Source organism: Temnothorax curvispinosus, unplaced genomic scaffold, assembly GCF_003070985.1.
Source record: "Temnothorax curvispinosus isolate PA1 unplaced genomic scaffold, ASM307098v1 QBEX01015043.1, whole genome shotgun sequence".
In the NCBI taxonomy this organism is placed as follows: domain Eukaryota; kingdom Metazoa; phylum Arthropoda; class Insecta; order Hymenoptera; family Formicidae; genus Temnothorax; species Temnothorax curvispinosus.
Genome location: NW_020224823.1, coordinates 52,044 through 70,179, shown reverse-complemented (window position 1 = coordinate 70,179; position 18,136 = coordinate 52,044). Strand labels below are relative to the sequence as shown.

Below are 18,136 nucleotides of genomic sequence, written 5' to 3'. Positions count from 1 at the left end.
TTTTTTATGGTAATAAATAATGAGTCAAAAACAAAATGCGTTTCACAATTTATTTACAGTAGAAACTTCACAATAAATATTGATTTTATTTACAATAACGATCAGCTTTCATCTTACTTCTCCTATCTAATAGAGTTTCATGCAGATTTCCTTCTGTTTTTGCCTTCTCCAGCTCAGAACGATCGGACTTATTTATCCTTAACTTTTTATCTTGAAACTTTTGAAACTTTCGTCTGGGAAATTAAATATTGTTAATATCAGAAATATACTTTTAAACATCTGGTTTAAAGTAGGATAAAAGAGATAGCGGAAAAATTAACGCAAAATGTAAAAGTTCTAATATAAGATTTGAACAATCTTCTGTTCAATAATTATATGATTATATGATTATTGATAAAATTCCACATCATACTCACACATAATTTACTTCCACCTCCGTGATTGAGCCTTGTTCCTCTTTCGGAATATCCCTACTAGGACTCTGAGAACGTTGTATTATACTTCTTATAACAACAAACTCTGACGATCCAGCTGTCCTACTCTGGCAAACTATATCATCGTCATTTGTAACCGACATGAAGCATCCAGTATTATTTAATATCGCAAGCTTGCCATCCTGGAAAACAATGCGATTTCACAATTAATATATAGGTATTTAAAAAACAATGCAATGCAAAAATTTTTCTATTTAATAATGAGAAATTTATTTAGCTATGAAATTACTACGTCTATATTTTACTTTTTGTTGATATTACATAAATTAATAAGTAATAAGATATTACAGATAATAAAAATCTACGATCTTCAGTTCGACAGATTTTCTAATTAATTTCTCTGATTAACAGACAACATAAAGGCAAAGATAAATACTTCAGTGTTTGAAAAAAATCAGTTAAAAAAGACATACAAAATAATTTTGAACCAAACTATTAATATCTATTTTAATATTCATATGGAAATTACTTGAAAAATTGGCTCCCACTGTTCGATAGAACCGACTGCGTCACTTCGTCCAATAACAACGCCATTTTTATCAACTCCAAGATATTTGCCGTATCCAGATTTCAAGGCAACCTTAGTCTCGCTCACGGGAAACGCTGTTAATATTTCTTCCGGCGATGGACTCTCTCCTTCGGCGTGCGGTGCCCCAAGAGTAAACAATCCATTATCCAGTGCCTTCATGTAAGTTTGATTTCCAAATTCGACTGCTACTGTCCCGGTGACTTCAGCTACATTCTTAACCTTCCACCACCCGCCTGTAAAACAAAACGTCATCTGTATAAATTACAAACGTTTTACACAAAATTAAAAAATTTGTAAAATGTAAATTTTAAATCTTGCATCTTAAATTTTGATAAGAGTACTCATTTGATCTTTTTTTGTGTAAAAATACAGGATTGAAAGAGAGACAAGAATTGCTACTCTAACAATAAGATCAGTAATTAAGTGCTACAAATGATTTACAGATTAAGAAATCTGCGATACAAAATAAAGGGGAGTAAGCATGCACTATAACAAATAGCAAGCAAAATATAAAATCTAATATATAATTGTGACATAAATTGCTATGTACAAAAAGTAGGGAACTGTGTTTCGTAACTATGATTATAGATTTTCCAAATATGCCATTATTACGATAAATCTCCTTTGAATATGACGTCTTTAGTATTTTGAAGAGGATAGACAAAGTCACATAATAGACAAAGAAACTCTAATTAACTCAGTATTATTTGGTTGGTTTTGGACTTTGGAAGTAAAATACAAGTACACTTGTGCCATATAATCCCGACACGGCGTTGAAGGCACCTTAATTTTCAAAAAAGAAAAATCTTTAGCACTTGATCACTGTTTTTAGAGCACTGAACGGCGATTATTGTTTTTTAAATCTTTATTTTTACGCAAAATAGAAAATTGAATACTTTTATCAAAATTATAAAGTGAAGAATCTAAGCTTGACAACTTAACCAAAAAATTAATAAATACCATGAGTAAGGGTATCTTTATCCTCCACAGTGGTTTCCTGCTCTTTTTCTTGTTTCTTAGATTTTCGTTTCTTCGGTCTGGAAAGGAACGATGAATGAAATATCGAAAAAAGGAATGCGATTAAAATAAATTCCAAACGACAATGAAAGAATGGAGGTTATACCTTGATTTTTCGCCTTTCAATACTAATTTTCCCGTCCGCACTTTATCATACTCCGACATTTTAATGCTCCTCAAACTTTCACTGTAATATCGTACAAAGAAATAAATCCGACTTGTGGATCTCACACAGGATACAGAAATGTTTTCTTTTATCAGGATTTAACGTGCCGTCAACTTCCGAATACTTACTTGTTTTCCAGTTGCAGAAATGGCGCAAACCGCAAACCATGGTGTAAGTAGACAGGTGAAGCATTCCCGACGCTGCGCGCTCGTTCAGTTTCTGACAGCGTTTTTCATTGGTCGCGTTCAACCACTGATCTATTATAGATCAGTGCGTTCAACAGACCAAGCCGCTCTGTAGCAGTCGAACGTGATTGGCTCTTACTTTTAGAACCAACTAATCAACGCAGAGGTTGATAAGACGAACTCAACAGTTGTGTCTGCTAAACGCGCCAAAAATTTTTACACTTTAAACGAATTGTGACACGTGACACGCATTTTTTCGCGTATGCGCATTAGAAGCGAATAAGTGCCCGGTGCCGCGAACTTGCCGGGTTTGAAGAAGACTCCGGATGATGCCGACAGCCGAACATGAAGTTCGCAAAAGAATGATTCTGCGTCCTGAGGAATTTATTGTCGCTTTCCTGAACGAAAATTGTTACAAGAGGGTGTTTTATGCACTCAGTATCTGTATCTAAAAATTATTTAAAAATTAATGTGCCATAACTTATAAATAAGTTCTAGCTTATTCCATTTTAACAGCCTTTTTTGAACAATCTATTCAGATTCATATTAAAGTATAGTTGTTTGTTTAATAGGTTTTTATTTTAGTTAATATTGATGTTAATCTTATTCATCTTTAATCTCTCTAATTTGGCGCAGTATCACTGCGTTTCTAGTAAAAAGATATTAATATTTTTAATTATTCGATTTACATTGGAATTAGCCAATTTCTCAACAAATGACGCAATAATATTAAATCTAAGTTTTTACTTCCAAAGAAATCTAATCTATTGGATATCCGGGTATCTAGGACCTCTATTTCCCTTTATACGTATAATCCCGCTCAAAATGACTGGAAATAAAAATTCAATTTTTTTTAACGTTACATCTAATAGTGAATTTGATATTATTTCACTTAGGAACTCTTCGACTATTTGACTTTTAAATTTGAATTTACTCCGATATCGATAGACGAATATCGCTGCTCCAATTTCAACATTCAACCTGATGGATTCTCATCCCATGGTTATCCTTTTCCATGTGACGTCAGAATATCCCCTCCAGTCATGAGAAAATCAATATAGCAGGAGTTTATAGCTACTTCTAGGCGGGTCCTGGATATTCCGGGCAACTTCGATTGGAGCATTAACGCTACCGACGAGATGCGAGTCAGACGCGCGTTACACATCTGTCACACTAACAGGTAATTTTGTTAAATTATACTATGTACTTAATACTTAATGCAGTGAAGTAAATATATATAAACTTTTATTTAAAGAAAACAAGAAAGAAACAAAGAATAAATAAAACAAAATAAATGTGAAAAATTTACTTACAGATGACATTACATATCATGACACATCACATTCTTATATTACATTGTCATATTACATCATTGACATGTATTATTACATATAATATTGATACATTACATATACTGGATGAATTTCTTATATTTATTTCGTTTTTTCTGCTTTTTTTTCTCCTTAAATGCAATCATATGTTAGTTTCATTGTAAACATAAAAGAAGCATTTATAAAAATGATTGTGTAACGGAAATAAAATTAAAATAACTGTTAAACTGTTACAATTAGACCGTCCATTTTATTTCAGAATTTTAGATTATAGCTAATTATAGATCAAAGACGACAGTCTGCACTACTAGATGACCCTGTTCGTGAATTCAAAATTAATTTAAATAAAATATAGTCTTAATTACAGCAAATTCAGCAGACATGCGTTGATTCTTTTCCAGGATTATGAAAATTATTACACATGATGATATATTAAGCGCAAAAACACAACATCTAATTTCTTTTATTCGTAAAATATTTAATATTCATTTCACTAAGAATGAGATAATGTTAATATTAAATTTTTCATCGATTAAGACGTTTACATTATGTTTTTATCACAAATATAAACATATTAAAGTGAGTTATTCATTTCAAAATAAAGAATAAATCCAATCGTATTAATTTTGTTTTAAATGTCCAGGCACCCAATATCACTTTTTGCATAAATATCCATTTGCTCATATCACTTATTCTTTTGCAGATTATCGATCGGTGCGAGTGAAAGGTTGATGACATAGAAATGACGTAAGAATTAAGCTCAATGAACACGTAAGGAAACTTGGGAAAAACTTTTATGATTGAGTAAAAAAACCAAATAAGGTAAGAATAAATAAAGCTCACTACTTTTGCAGATTTAATCGAAAAAAATTAGTGTTCTAAAATAAAATCTTGAAGAAAAATTTGTCTTTAAGATTGTCTTAAGTTTGATCCTGAAATACAGTTTTAATAAGATTCCATTATCTATTTTTAAAGATAAGATAAATTTATCTTTAATTTGATTGTAAGTAATTTTAAGATTCCATCGAGCCAATAAAAAATCTATATAGCATCGCGAGATTGTACTTAAGACGATCTTTAAAACATTTTACTATGAATAAGAAATAAACTGAGCGTGAAGCGCGTGAAAAGCGACGTCTGAATAATACAAAAAAAGAGAGAAAGGGGTTACACCATTTTTTTAATAACCAACGGAGGTAGCTCCCATTGTTATAATGAGACACAAAGGGAGTTGAGAAAAGAGCCGCTATAAAATAACCGAACAGCTGATATCGGTACTATACTTCGCACAGCGAGCATATGATGCACCTGTTACTCGTAAACATCAGTACGTATGAGTGAGAAAAGTAAAAGTCTTTTCAAAATTTTCTGTTTACTTCTTTCATTAAAACATTATTGACATTCGACATGCATTATAATTGATTCACTGAGTCTATTTATATTATTATAATATATATTAGTTGATAATATGTACTGGTTCTCGCACCAACATACATAGGTCAGCATGACGGGTTGCCCATTTGTGCAGGCGCGCATGGTCGTTCACAGCTGCGTAGGCTTCGGCACATTATAATCAGATAATCACTCACATATAATGGCCTAGTTTACATCGATCACTTGATATACGCGTATTAAATAGTAAATAACTAGTAAATTAGTTTGATTATTGGCTGATTAGTTCAAATATACTATTTGATACGCGTATCAAGAGATCGGTGTAAACTAGGCCAATGCGTCAAAGTGAATATAATAGCTGTGAATAACCGTGCGCGCCTGCACGAATGGGCAACCCGTCATACTGATCTGTATGTCCCTGCAACACCCGTACATTTAATAGACGTGTAGATTTAATGGACAAGTGTAATATTATTATTAAATTATTCACTCTAAATCAGCTAATTTAATTTATTAAATCAATTATTAAATCACAACCAACTATAGTTAGGTGAGACACAAAGGGAGTTGAGAAAAGAGTTGCTATAAGATAAATTTTTTGTGTGTTATACTATAGACTATAATTTGTATCTTTTTCTTATACATAATATGCATACATATCATTTTTTAAATTCTTTTATATTACACACATACACGCATTTCATCTTTTTCTTGTTTATACCCCACCGAAGAGTTTCCACCTTGAAGGGGTGGTGGGGCTTAGAGTCGCATGCAGCTTCATCCGCTCAGGGGTGCATCTGGATGCGACCAACTAAGAGAAACTCCCCAAGTCAAGGTGTAAGCGACCGTGCCGAAGACTGCGTCCCGCAGGGGGTGCTGCGTTGGCGAACGGTGCCTCCTGGTTACTCGATACTGAGCGAGATCCAGGAGTACGGTCCTCGATTCTCGCGATTCTGCTCATATCGCTCTTCCGCGGTACTCGCGGATCCTAAGTCAAGGTGTAAGCGACCGTGCCGAGGACTGCGTGGCGCAAAGGATGTTTGCGTCGTGAACGGTGCCTCCTGGGATATGGATGAGCAAGATCCAGGACTGTCCAGGAGTACATTGAGGGAAATCGCGCTTTATTACAAAGGTTTTAGGCCTCGAAAGGCGCCGATACAAGGTATTGATAGTTGAACAACATGCAGACAGTAACAGTCGCAATACTTTCAAAAAAATTTTCCTTCCGGACAAAACACGTCCGAATAACACAATCGAGCTCGTCAACCGACTTTTCGTGAGGATCCTAAGTCAAGGTGTAAGCGGACCGTGCCGAGGACTGCGTGGCGCAAAGGATGTTTGCGTCGTGAACGGTGCCTCCTGGATAATGGGCGAAATTCAGGAGTATAATAGCCAAGTCCCGGTATTCGCGGCTCTGCCGGGTGATATCGCATTACCGCGGTATACTCCACCTCCACCCCCACCCTCTATTGCGACAACGACGAAGAAGAGGAAGCAGGTGCCTGCGACCCCGGTGCCAGCAAAAGCGAAGCCACCGAAGAAGAGGGATAAGGTCTCCAGGACGGCGGCGGCGCGGCGCCAGGCTTGCTCTCAACCTGGCGGCTGGCCCATCGCTCGATGACGACGGGAGGGCGGGGACTGGGACAATTTTTTCATTATTATGTTTTTCTCATTCAGAAACTACTTGCAATGCACCCTGCCCCCGTCACACTACTCGCCCGGGTATACATTTCCGATCGCAGCCGTAGGCTGATGGTAGAAAACAAAACGTAGGGTCTTTTACGTCTATCGTCATGAAAAAGCTATCGATCGTGTTGATATGTGACGATACGAATGTAATTACGTATACGTAACTATACATTTACGGTTTACGGTTTTTATTGTTCGATCGCAATGAGAGCAGGGGACAACGACGTGCAGCTGCCAATCTCGGCGGGTAGCGCGCGCAGATAATTATTGTCCGCGTTGAGACAGTGCAGCTTGCGTAGCAAGCCGACCGAAGACGGCAAATACTCGATAAAGTTCTTAGTGATTATAAGCTCCTCTAAGTTCGACATCTGGCCGATGTCGTTCGGCAGTGCGTTCAGTTGATTGTCGTCAATCTTGAGGGTGACGATCGTGCGCAGGTAGCACAGCGTGTGTCGGGCAGCTCGCACATTTCGTTCGAGGAGAGATTCATGATCCCGATGTCGCGCCAGGCCACGTATCTCTATCGGCAGCGCGTGTATCGCATTCATCGTGCAGTCGAAGTGGTTCAAGCGTTAGAGCTGCTCGACATTCGCCGGGACACGCCTGATGTCGTTGCCGTGAATCCACAACTCCGTGAGATTGATGAGATCTCCCACAACTTCAGGCAGCTCCGTGAAGTCATTGTTGCCGATATCGAGCCTCTGCAAGTTCACTAAACGGCTCATGCTCTTAGGCAACGTCATCATGTTGTTCTCCCGCAGCTCGAGCGTCCTCAAGGCTGACAGTCGTCCAAAGTTAGCCGGCAGGCTTAACAATAGAGCCTACTCAGCCTACGTTTCGTTCTTTGCTATCAGCCTTAAGAAAGAGTCGAAGAGTAAATTTAACCGAAGGTTACAGTTAACTGACGTTGATGAAATTGGCCCTGAAAAATCGTGCGTAATCGTATTTGCATAAAATAATTCAGGTAGCAGAGTGACGTCAAATGACGTTTCTAACTGTCATAAACTTCCGTCATAAACTGCACAGTTCGCAGTTGATTGCCGACATTCTCTGGCCTTGGTTATTGCATATTCCTTAAAGTAAGTCTTTTTCATACTTGTATACTAGTATGTTGATTATTTGGGAGGTGTACCATCACTACGATCAGTGTAGCAAAAAGATTTGCAATCTTGAAGTCTCTAGCTACAACGTTGTTATTTTTTGAAATATTATTAGACATTCTTTCTTTGGTTCGGTCTTTCAGTTTCTCTTTTTTACACTGTAGCTCATGTAGTTTAATTGTCAGTTACATGAGCTACAGTGCAAGAAGGAGGAGCTGGAAGTTAGCTCGAACAGCTGCCTGGACCATCGCCTGGACACCCATCGTTGCCTACATCACCACTTAGATCGACGTGGTTTTGGCTCACGATCCCTTGGTCCACCGCCTAGTCGACGCCTAGCAAGCAGCAGCACAGCACACACAAGCGAGCAGCCGTGTACGTGTGCACGCACAAGCTGCTTACAGCATACGCGCTACGCTTGTGTGCGTAGTGCGTATGCTGTAAGCAGCTTGAATCTAGCATCTCGACCGTCTCGACTGCCGCTTGGATCGCCATTTGGTTCACTGCCTAATACTTGGTCCAGTATCAGGTCTATTACTTGGTCCACTACCTAGTCTGCTACGTGGACTACTGCTTGATTCGCTGACTGGCTCAACGTCTAAATCACCTTCTGAACCACCTGTTTGATCCACCTGGATCTCCGTTTGAATCTCTGCGACTTGATCTGCTATCCAAATTGCTAATTTGCAATCTGGACTACCGTCTAGCCTGTTGGCACAGCTGCTGTACATTGCGCAATGTATATCGTAGTATATAGGAATAGCTTAATTAAAGTTAGTACTCTTTTGAAAATAGCTTATTCTTTAATGAGATGTATGGCTCCGCGCGAGAGCGGTCGATTTGTATTAGATAGGTTTGATCCTCATCCGTGTATGTCTAGGTTTAGAAATTAATGATTGAATTGAAAATTGTAAGAGTAAAGTAGTCTGAAGTGAATTGTAACCCATTTCGGGAATACTTAAACTGATACATAGTTAATTTTTGACAATATTAAAAAAATAGCTCAATAATATTTTGTATTGTCACAATTAATTAAAAAATTATTAATCACAAAATTACTGTTTTACACTTTAATACTCTTTTTTGAAAATATCCATTCCTCATTCCTTACTTTAAATAAAATAAATTAGTAATTGCACATACTCGAAGTTATCTTTAAGAAAAATATGAAATTTACAATGGAACGTATAACTATATTTTTTGGTAACATTTTTTATGTAGAATATTCCTCGAAATTAATTTACATAAAAAAATAATTTCTATTTAAAATAAAGATGCAATTGTTATATTAATAAGACTTCATAGAAAGATAATACTTATTGAAACATTTCTGTGCTACTTTTTCTTATTTTTAATTTGTTCTTGAGAAATGGCTGCAATGGCCGATTGCTTTGGATCATTTTCTGTCTTATAATTGCCTAAAACAGTGCATGGATTTAGTTGTAATTTTCAGACGAATTCTCTCTTAATCACTCGCATTTTTCATTAACTTATTGGATAAACACAAACTAAAGCCTTGTGTCCACGATGTTAGAAATTTCTCCGAGATGTCGAACGGAGAAAAAATTGATCAATCGCATTGGTCAATTGGCCAAATTGTTTAAATGTGATTGGTGGACTTAAGACATGGTAAAGTAATTTTAATCACAATATAGTTTCATAACTATAATTTTAAATAATATATAATTATACGTAACGACTTTTTTCACGCAATAAATCATCTCATTCTAACGTGTATTACAAACATGAATCATATCTAAAAAAAAAGTCATAACTTAATATATTTGTAATTGGTAAGCCAAGAGCTTTAAATAAAGTGTTATAAGAATTTCGAAGACTACTGTGTTTTAAATATCTTATGTTCACAATTCAATATTTAAGACATTATCAATGATTATCATAAAATAAAAATTTATTATACACATAAAACGTACAAAAATGTCTTAATTTTAGATTAAATAACTTTTTAATTCTTAATGGCTATACACATTAATACGTTTATATCTAATAACTTTACTTGGCACTTGAAATATATTTACTGGAACAGACAAAACTGCTCTTTGTCATAAAGATATTTTAAACAGAAAATTTTGTATTCTAACTGTCCTCTTATCGTTTTATACATGTTAAAAAGCTGATTAATTTTAATTTTTGTTACTTGTATATCTCTAACATTAACGGTTAACAATTTGCGATATTAATATAAAGTGTTAAATAACTCTATTACAAGAGAAAAAGAAATGTTATTTGTTTACGTCAAACTTTAAAATGTTGAATGGCTAGATGTGCAAATGGCAATCAAATACTTTGAACACTTTGCTAAAATTATAAATATTTTTTTATAAATTATCAGCGTAGTCACTAGTATATTAGTCTTTTCTTATGTTTGAGGAATTCAATGAGCAAACTCACATCAAAGAGCACTGTCATCTAACGAATTATTTATATCGTTTCTATCGTCTTCATCTTCAATATCGCTTCTATCGTCTTCAATTTGCTCCTGCAATAAAACATAATATGTAAATTCTCTTATTATTAATAATGTGTAAAGTAGTAATGATTTCAATACAATATTAATACAATATTGTAGGCAATATTACCTGTAGTACTTCAACAAGTGTTCTCATCTCATCCAACATTTCCTTGTAAACATGATTTTCCTCTACTAACTTTTCAATCTGTTGTACGAGCTTTTTATTTTCTTCTAAGGCATCCACAAGTGCCGTTTGTTTTCTTTCAGCCAGAATTTGCCAATAGTTCTCACTAGGATTGTCTAAATCAGATAAAATACTTTGATAAAAGTTTATCCTTTTGACAAAATCCAGATTTAAAATAAATATCAAAAGAATATGAAAAGCAAAGAAAAAAAATGCTATTTTAGAGTATACCTGATGTTAAATCTTCTACTTCAATTTGTATCTTCTCTCGTGTAGTCTGGACAGCCTTATTCTTCTTAGTTACTTTTGTGCATTTTGAAGTATCTTTTTCCCCTGTATTTGTTACATCCCTAAGAAACACACCGTACTTACAATCTATACTTCTAACCCTTTCATAATGCGTTGTCATAATAAATGCTTGTTTGAAGATAACTTACTGTTTCGTTTTTGCCTCTTTCGATTTGCAAGATCTAAGAGTCCTGTCAGCACCAACTAAAGTGTCTTTATCGGTGGCTGCTGGCTGCAGTGTGTGCAAAGGTTTTCTGTCCTTGATCTGTCGACAAGGAAAAAAAAACAAGAATTATCACCCCTCTGTTTCATTCTTTCTCCTTTTGTATTCTGATTATGTAAACGGTCCTCTTTATTTGAAAAATAATATATATTTTATGTTTAAAATAAGCTTAGTTCCTCTTTTCGTTTTTGCCAGTATATACACTATTAACTTATATTCATTGGCTTTAGATTCAGTTAACGCATCACCAAAATTTCAAGCACATTTTAGGCTCTGTATGACGACGATAATTATACTAACTTTAGGAGCGACCGTGTTGACCAGTTCGTGGTGCATCGTGCTGCTTTCGAAGGAAATTCAGAGATGTATAAAATAACGTTAAAACAGGACCGACCAAACTGTGGCAAACCCCGCAAACCAGGCAAACACGTTGTCTTATTCATGCACAATTCTAAAAACGATCAACCGTTGATCACCGTTGATCTCGTCTCCACCAGTCCACCCTGTCCACCATGTGATCTCCACGTCTCCACATGTATTGATATGCGTGACCAGCTGTATGGATGTATATGTATGTATGTATACACAGCACGAAAATCGCGGAGCAAATCAAAATCCATTTCAATCCGCTTGAACGCGGAAAAACTCTTGCGCATGCGCAGCAACGGAAATCTTAAGGCGGACTTGGAACGTGACATGCCAGCGCCAACGTCAGCGTCGAGAGATGCCCGCAATTATCGTCATTTCGTCGCGCATTGCGAACCAACCCGTCGATGCGCCTACCGCCTTCGGCGCGCAATCTGTCGATTTGAAAATCGTAGTGCGAAGTGGAGGAGTACGTTAGACGGCAGAGGTTTGACGAGTCTCTCCATGAAAAATGAGATAACTTACGAAAGAGGAGAAGGATAATATTCAAGGAAAGCGCGTTTGAAGGAAATTGATCCAATAAATTGTAAAAGTTGAGAGATTCTTTGATCGAAAAAGAATTTAATCGTTACGTTCGACAAGTATATCCATATGACTGAAGACTAGGATAATCGGCCATATTAAACATAGATCAAGGTAATTTCCATCGTTATTTTCTGTTATTTATCTGTTATCCGGAACAATAAAGCACAATAAGTCGGCCTCGATACACCCAGGACGTGCCTGGATGTATTGAGGATAACCTTGACGTCTGTGCTATCTGACAAGACAATCCGGGTCAAGCATCGTTGTGTCGTATGGTTCCGGGGTGGGACCGAAGGCACTAAGTTTCGCTCAGCCGAGAGAACAAATTCCAAAAAAAAAAAAAAAAAGCTATCTGACAAGCAACACTAGGGAAGTGTCATACGGCGATTTTCCTGAAACTTGGCATACAAGCAGTAAATGGAAAATTATATTGGACACGTATATTGTTATATCGGCCCGAGAGCCGTTTGAAGGGTAGAAATCACCCTATCGATCTTGGGGGTAGGTTCGACTATTTTACGAATTATTTTTACGATTGTTGCGAAATCAGGTAACTAAGGGTTTTTGGGGTCGCTGATAATGAATCTGAAGTCCGTTTTTACGAATTCAAAATAATTCGTAAAATAGTCGAACCTACCCCCAAAATCGATAGGATGATTTCTACCCTTCAAACGGCTTTCGGCCCGATATAACAATATACGTCTCCAATAGTTTTCCATGTACTACTTGTATGCCAAGTTTCAGGAAAATCGCCGCATGACACTTCCCTAGTGTTACTGGTGAGTATGATTTTCATTTTTATTCTTTCAACATGATCTTTCATTTGCTATTTATGAATTTGCTTTTATTAATGAGACTTATTCTTCATCAGATGTTCTATCCAGTTGAACTGCTTTCCCGTCGACGAAGGGGCAAATTAGCTCCTTGTTGGCTCGCTGCAACGGTCAGCGAGAAAATATTTAAAAGACACTATAATCCTGGTGCTATAAAGAAGATAAATACTGTAGAAACTTGGTAAATTATTTTGTTTATGTACTTTTAATATTGAATATTTATGACATTTTTTTTTTCAATTTTGACACTTTTGTTTGCATTTTATATTACATCGCCAGCGAGCAAATTTTGGAAATAATGCAGTCGCGCAACAGATCAAATAGATTTAGCTTATATCTGTCATCACAATTAATGTACGGCATAACAAGAATTCATCGTTTACAAGTTGTAAATTATCAGAGTAAGTTTAATTCTATATATATTTATTAATGATATCATCTATGCCAATTTATGTAATCTCATTATTTTTCAGAGGAAGTTTTTGAAATGCAACAAAAATTTGACTCTGGCGGCGGCCGTGGCGGCAGAGTGTTGGAGAATGAAGAGGATGAGTATGACGCAGTTCAGGATCTTGAATTGCGTGCAATAGATGTGCCTATTTCCACTCAAAACTTTCCTAACGCTCAATTAGAAATAGACTTACATTTACTTCCGGACGAAGAGTTTGATGAAAGACTACGGACAATTGTGAGTGAAGATCTCGTACGGTTTACTGCAAGCTTATCAATAAATTTTGTATTTTTTAACTCTTATTCTCAAATGTTAAACCCTGTAATATGATATATAACATCCTTGAGTTTCCGAACTTTTGATTCTTTAATTGTAAACCTTATTTTTAAATATTGAAAATTTTTTCATTCACACACAGATGAAAGATGCAGCATGTTGTGATTTTGGTGCTTTAAATGACGAGGAGTTGGACTTTATGCTTAAACATGATTTCAATCTCGCACTGTAAGTTTCCGATTTTTATATTTTTTTGTAGCGTGTTTTTAATTGTAATTTAACAAAAGTTCACAAAATGACAATAGTTTATGCAATCATTTGATTTTTTTTCGTTTTTATATCATTAGCTCAAAATAAATTCATGACTTTTTTAACAAAGAATAATATATTTTACTATTAATGGTTTTAGTGACCAGATGCATGAACTACAGACAGCAGAGGAAAGATCAGCATTCTCAAAGAAGACAGCTGATGATGTAACAATAGAAGGTAAGTGGATCAATGGGGTATTTTTTAAATATAATACATAGACTATTATATTATGTTTAAATTAAATTAATTAATAAAATCATTTAATGAATAGAGATCCAAGAAAAACAGTTATCTCAGGAAACCCGTGGTCCAGTACTTGTGGATATATCGGAAAGAAAGAAATCCAAAGAGGGACTGTTATTAACTCCACAAAAACGACAGCCACATCAAATGCAGGTGGAAACGCCTACGAAGAGAAGACGTGTAAGTTTGTCTATAACTGATAATGATTATCGTTTGGATATAATGTGAATATTTTAACTTCATAAAGTAGAAGACAAATGAGAATACATAGGCCGATATTCATAATTTTTCATAGGGCAAAGAATTGTACATAAAAAATCACTTAATTATTCGGACAAGCAAGATCTGACCAGTCCTGGCCGATTACGGCGTTTTTCCCTTTGTTCATAATTTGTTTTTATATTTGAGACAGTCTTAAGTACAATTTTAAAGTCAATCTGAGAACCCTATTAGCATCTTAAGACATTACTTAAGATTGTTTTGATATAAGAACGGACTATGAATACGAGCCATAATGACCAAAAAGTTTTGAAAAAATTAAAATTTATTTTCTTCTTTTTTTTCTTTAGAAAAATTATTTTTTGCTTTTTATTTATATTTAATTTATATTTTATTTTTACTTCTAATTCTTTCTATATATTACTTCTCAGTTATACTTTGACACTGCATCGGCGACTGATGTACCCCCTGTAGAAGATGTGGCAGTACCTCCTGCACCTGTAGAAGATGTGGCAGTACCTCCTGTACCTGTAGAAGATGTGGCAGTACCTCCTGCACCTGTAGAAGATGTGGTAGTACCGACTGAATTGCCTAGAGAAGAAACGAGAATGTTAGTTCTTCCACAGCAAGAGGAAACTAACATGGAATTGGAATCATTAGATTCAAGCTACTTTGTGATCCGCAGTCGTTCGAAGAAAAGCAAAATTATTGATAAAAAAACAGAGTTAAGTGACAGTCAGCTTAAGAAATGGCGTCAGAATGTAAAAATTCATTGCGAGGTGGGTTCCTACATTATATAAGCTTACAGAAGATGTATATAAACTTACAAAGAAGTTCAAAAAGCGAGATTAATTTCAAACAAGTCTTAAAGGTTCTGACTAAATTTTTTGATTATCTTCAGAAATTGGATAAACCATTAACAAAAAAATTATCGCTGACACCGGCGATAAATCTTTTCAACCAACCTTCGGACTCACCTAGGCGATGGAACAAAAGTTTACGCAGTCGCTTTGCTTCTCGCATCACTGGGCCATTCAAGAGTGTAAATGAAGATGTTGCACTTGCTGAATTTACGCAATGTAGGTATATATTTAGACATTTATTAAATATTCACATTGATGCATATATAACTGTGAATAAATTTATATTTATAGTTTTTGAACAAATGCGTGTAGAAGAGACAGTTAGCAAGCTAGATCTTCCTACAGAAGAAGTGAGTACATTCCAAAAGACGGAAATGGCCATTGCTGCCGAACCCGGAGACAGTGTTGCAAACGTCTTAACAATGACAAATATAATTCCCGAAACTATGGACGTATCAATGGTACCATTACCGAAAGAGGTACCGGAAGCGATTGTCTTAGAAGAAGGCACTAGGTAAGTCTATTTTATCATGAAGAACTTATGATATTTACATTCAAGAAGTTATTTAACTAAAAATTTAATTATTAAGGATTATTCAGTTTTATACTCAGTCTTTCAACTGTTGCGATATTTCCTCAATTTCTCAATATCATTAAATGATATTATTTCAGCATCGTTGAACAGGGGCCGGATCAGGAAAGAATGAATATAAGTAATGATGAATGCTTTGAAGATATAGACATTTTATTAGAAAGACAGCGACAGTCTCCGAAAACGGCGAAACAAATTCCAGTACCTTCTACCAGGTATTTTAAATTTTTCTTTTATTGTTAAGTAAAGAGTTGGACATATAACAATATTCTAAGTGTATATTTAAGTTTCTATAAACGAATGTTGACAAAACATAGGATTCATTAATCGAAAGCTTGAGGAAAAAACAACACTTTTATTGCTTTGTTGTAACCCAACAATTTTGCATAGTTCTTTCCTACGAAACTTAGCATGTTTTGTTATATCAAGTCTACCATTTATCAAAGAATTATTTGATGTATGATAAAAATATTGTTTTTACAGCAGTTCAAGCGGATACTCGCAACCTGCACTGACAAGCCAAGAGATTTTGGTTCTATTAGAAGTTTTCTGGCGTGACAAGGATACTGTCAAATTCAGTGAACTTATTCCACCGGAAACGTACACGAGAGAGGATGCTGCTACTGCTTTTGAAATACTTCTTGGTAAGTGTTACTACATTCGCAAAAAAGGGTAAATTTTACCTTACTTTTTCTTTAATTCTAATCAACCTAATATTATACGACTCGTTTTTCACCTGTGTGAAGTTAGCTTCCTAACATTTAAAAAATAATAATTTGCACATGTATGCACAATTCAAATTTTTGTTTGGACACTAATTCAAACGGTATTAACAAAAGAATTTGAATGAGAGCAATCTTACATTAGCTTAGCCCTTCACCTACGAGAAAATTGAATTGAAATAGTCTTTAACTTTTGTTTGCACATTCACATACAATTCGATTCAATTGAAATGTATGTGAATATGCAAACGATGAGTCATCGAATGCTATAGAAAGATTTTTTTTTTTAATGTTAAGGGATCAACTTCACATAGGTTCGTTACCCATTTTTCTAATGTATTATTCTCGTTCACAGACTTATATGCACAAGATAAACTCATTTTGCAACAGACTGACTATTCTAAACCTTTATGGATTTCCAAATACCGGGATTAATTTATTATACATATATATATATGTTAAGAATGTTCGTTTATAATTTACATTAATGCTATAACTTTGCATCGAAAAACAATTATTGTTATTATATTATTATGTTATTTATGTTATGTCGGATCATCGTTCTTTCACCAATATTAACATTGAAATTAACGAAAAGTAAAATGGGATAAGTTAAGGGAAAACATAGAATAAATTAAACTAACGAGTTTTAATATTATTTATTATTATAAAAAAGGAATTTATACCTTTTTTTTTTTTTCTAATAAGAGAATTATCTTGACATGAATGCAAGCTTATGATAATTATTGATTGTTTAGTTGACATGTATTTCGTTCAGAATGCCGCTGTATTGTTTTTATACCGCATCTCTTTTTGAATCCGTTCTCGATAGCACGATCTCGGCATTGGCTGACGAGCGCATTATCGTTATTTGTTTCTGTACGGTATTACGTTATCATTTATGATCGCGAGAGCTCGACGTGATTCCACGATTCGCGGGATCCTCCATGAATGACGGTGAGAAACGATGATAAGACAAAATCGAATGGCTCGCGAATTAGTGCAATGTAAGCGATTATTGAATTTTTGGAAATGAAACTTTATATGAGCTCAATATCCGCGCCGTCCTCTTTTCCATAGTTTATACGAGGTTTGTCTATATATAATGGGTTAATGGAAACGACGCCTTCCGACTTTCGCATCGCGCTTAATCGGCTGACAATAAATCACAAGCAATGCGCACTTATTTTTAAATTTTTCGCCATTATCGTATATGTTTTGTATTAGAAGATCATACGATCGGTCGACTTTTGCATTATTATATAATCGTAAATCAATAGGATTGCGCGCCATACTGTAATTATTGCTGCAATTAAATACAGACGATAAATTTGTAGGAATGCGAAACAAACGTTGCGTTAACGACAGATTTAGTTGCGTCGAAATATCCCGGGCGGTTTAATGCTCCAGCGTTACGACAATGTTGCAATGCAATAACTAATTGGAGAATTGGGGGTAACTCGACGGGAGATATCATAAAACATATGTTAGATTATTATAAATTATTTATATATTTTTTATAAGTACTGCAAATTATTATTATTTAATAGTTTTAATACGTTATGTTAAAACTTCTAACGTTTTAATGAAATGGATAAAT

The 18,136-nt window shown here is 35.1% G+C and overlaps 5 protein-coding genes across 6 annotated transcripts; 2 read left to right on the top strand and 3 right to left on the bottom strand.

Moving 5' to 3' along the window:
- Nucleotides 1–36: 36 nt before the first annotated feature.
- Nucleotides 37–2,338, bottom strand: LOC112465284 (protein FRG1 homolog). The gene is made up of 5 exons (XM_025032766.1): nt 2,147–2,338; nt 1,984–2,060; nt 964–1,256; nt 417–616; nt 37–233 (listed from the first exon to the last, which is right to left on the bottom strand). The coding sequence occupies exons 1-5, from the start codon at nt 2,203–2,205 to the stop codon at nt 86–88; spliced, it is 777 nt and encodes a 258-aa protein (XP_024888534.1). The 5' UTR covers nt 2,206–2,338; the 3' UTR covers nt 37–85.
- A 3,510-nt stretch (nt 2,339–5,848) lies between these two features.
- Nucleotides 5,849–6,756, top strand: LOC112465286. The gene is made up of 2 exons (XM_025032768.1): nt 5,849–6,135; nt 6,434–6,756. Exons 1-2 carry the CDS (start codon nt 5,919–5,921, stop codon nt 6,736–6,738), a joined length of 522 nt encoding a protein of 173 aa, XP_024888536.1. The 5' UTR covers nt 5,849–5,918; the 3' UTR covers nt 6,739–6,756.
- Nucleotides 6,757–7,362: 606 nt separating this feature from the next.
- On the bottom strand, nt 7,363–8,401 carry LOC112465290 (protein lap1-like). Its single transcript, XM_025032772.1, has 2 exons — nt 8,286–8,401; nt 7,363–7,613 (listed from the first exon to the last, which is right to left on the bottom strand). Exons 1-2 carry the CDS (start codon nt 8,399–8,401, stop codon nt 7,379–7,381), a joined length of 351 nt encoding a protein of 116 aa, XP_024888540.1. The 3' UTR covers nt 7,363–7,378.
- A 1,453-nt stretch (nt 8,402–9,854) lies between these two features.
- LOC112465287 (geminin-like) lies at nt 9,855–11,565 on the bottom strand. 2 transcript variants are annotated; one of them, XM_025032770.1, is made up of 6 exons: nt 11,375–11,565; nt 11,001–11,116; nt 10,795–10,913; nt 10,507–10,679; nt 10,319–10,406; nt 9,855–10,225 (listed from the first exon to the last, which is right to left on the bottom strand). In XM_025032770.1, exons 1-5 carry the CDS (start codon nt 11,408–11,410, stop codon nt 10,320–10,322), a joined length of 531 nt encoding a protein of 176 aa, XP_024888538.1. In that variant the 5' UTR covers nt 11,411–11,565; the 3' UTR covers nt 9,855–10,225; nt 10,319. The 2 variants fall into 2 exon arrangements, with proteins under 2 accessions (XP_024888538.1, XP_024888537.1); XM_025032769.1 differs by having other exon boundaries at nt 9,855–10,406.
- A 1,331-nt stretch (nt 11,566–12,896) lies between these two features.
- Nucleotides 12,897–16,971, top strand: LOC112465289. Its single transcript, XM_025032771.1, has 12 exons — nt 12,897–13,039; nt 13,138–13,259; nt 13,332–13,546; nt 13,728–13,813; nt 13,995–14,074; nt 14,169–14,320; nt 14,791–15,138; nt 15,261–15,438; nt 15,514–15,736; nt 15,895–16,029; nt 16,298–16,458; nt 16,892–16,971. The coding sequence occupies exons 1-12, from the start codon at nt 12,897–12,899 to the stop codon at nt 16,969–16,971; spliced, it is 1,923 nt and encodes a 640-aa protein (XP_024888539.1).
- The last annotated feature ends 1,165 nt before the right edge of the window (nt 16,972–18,136 follow it).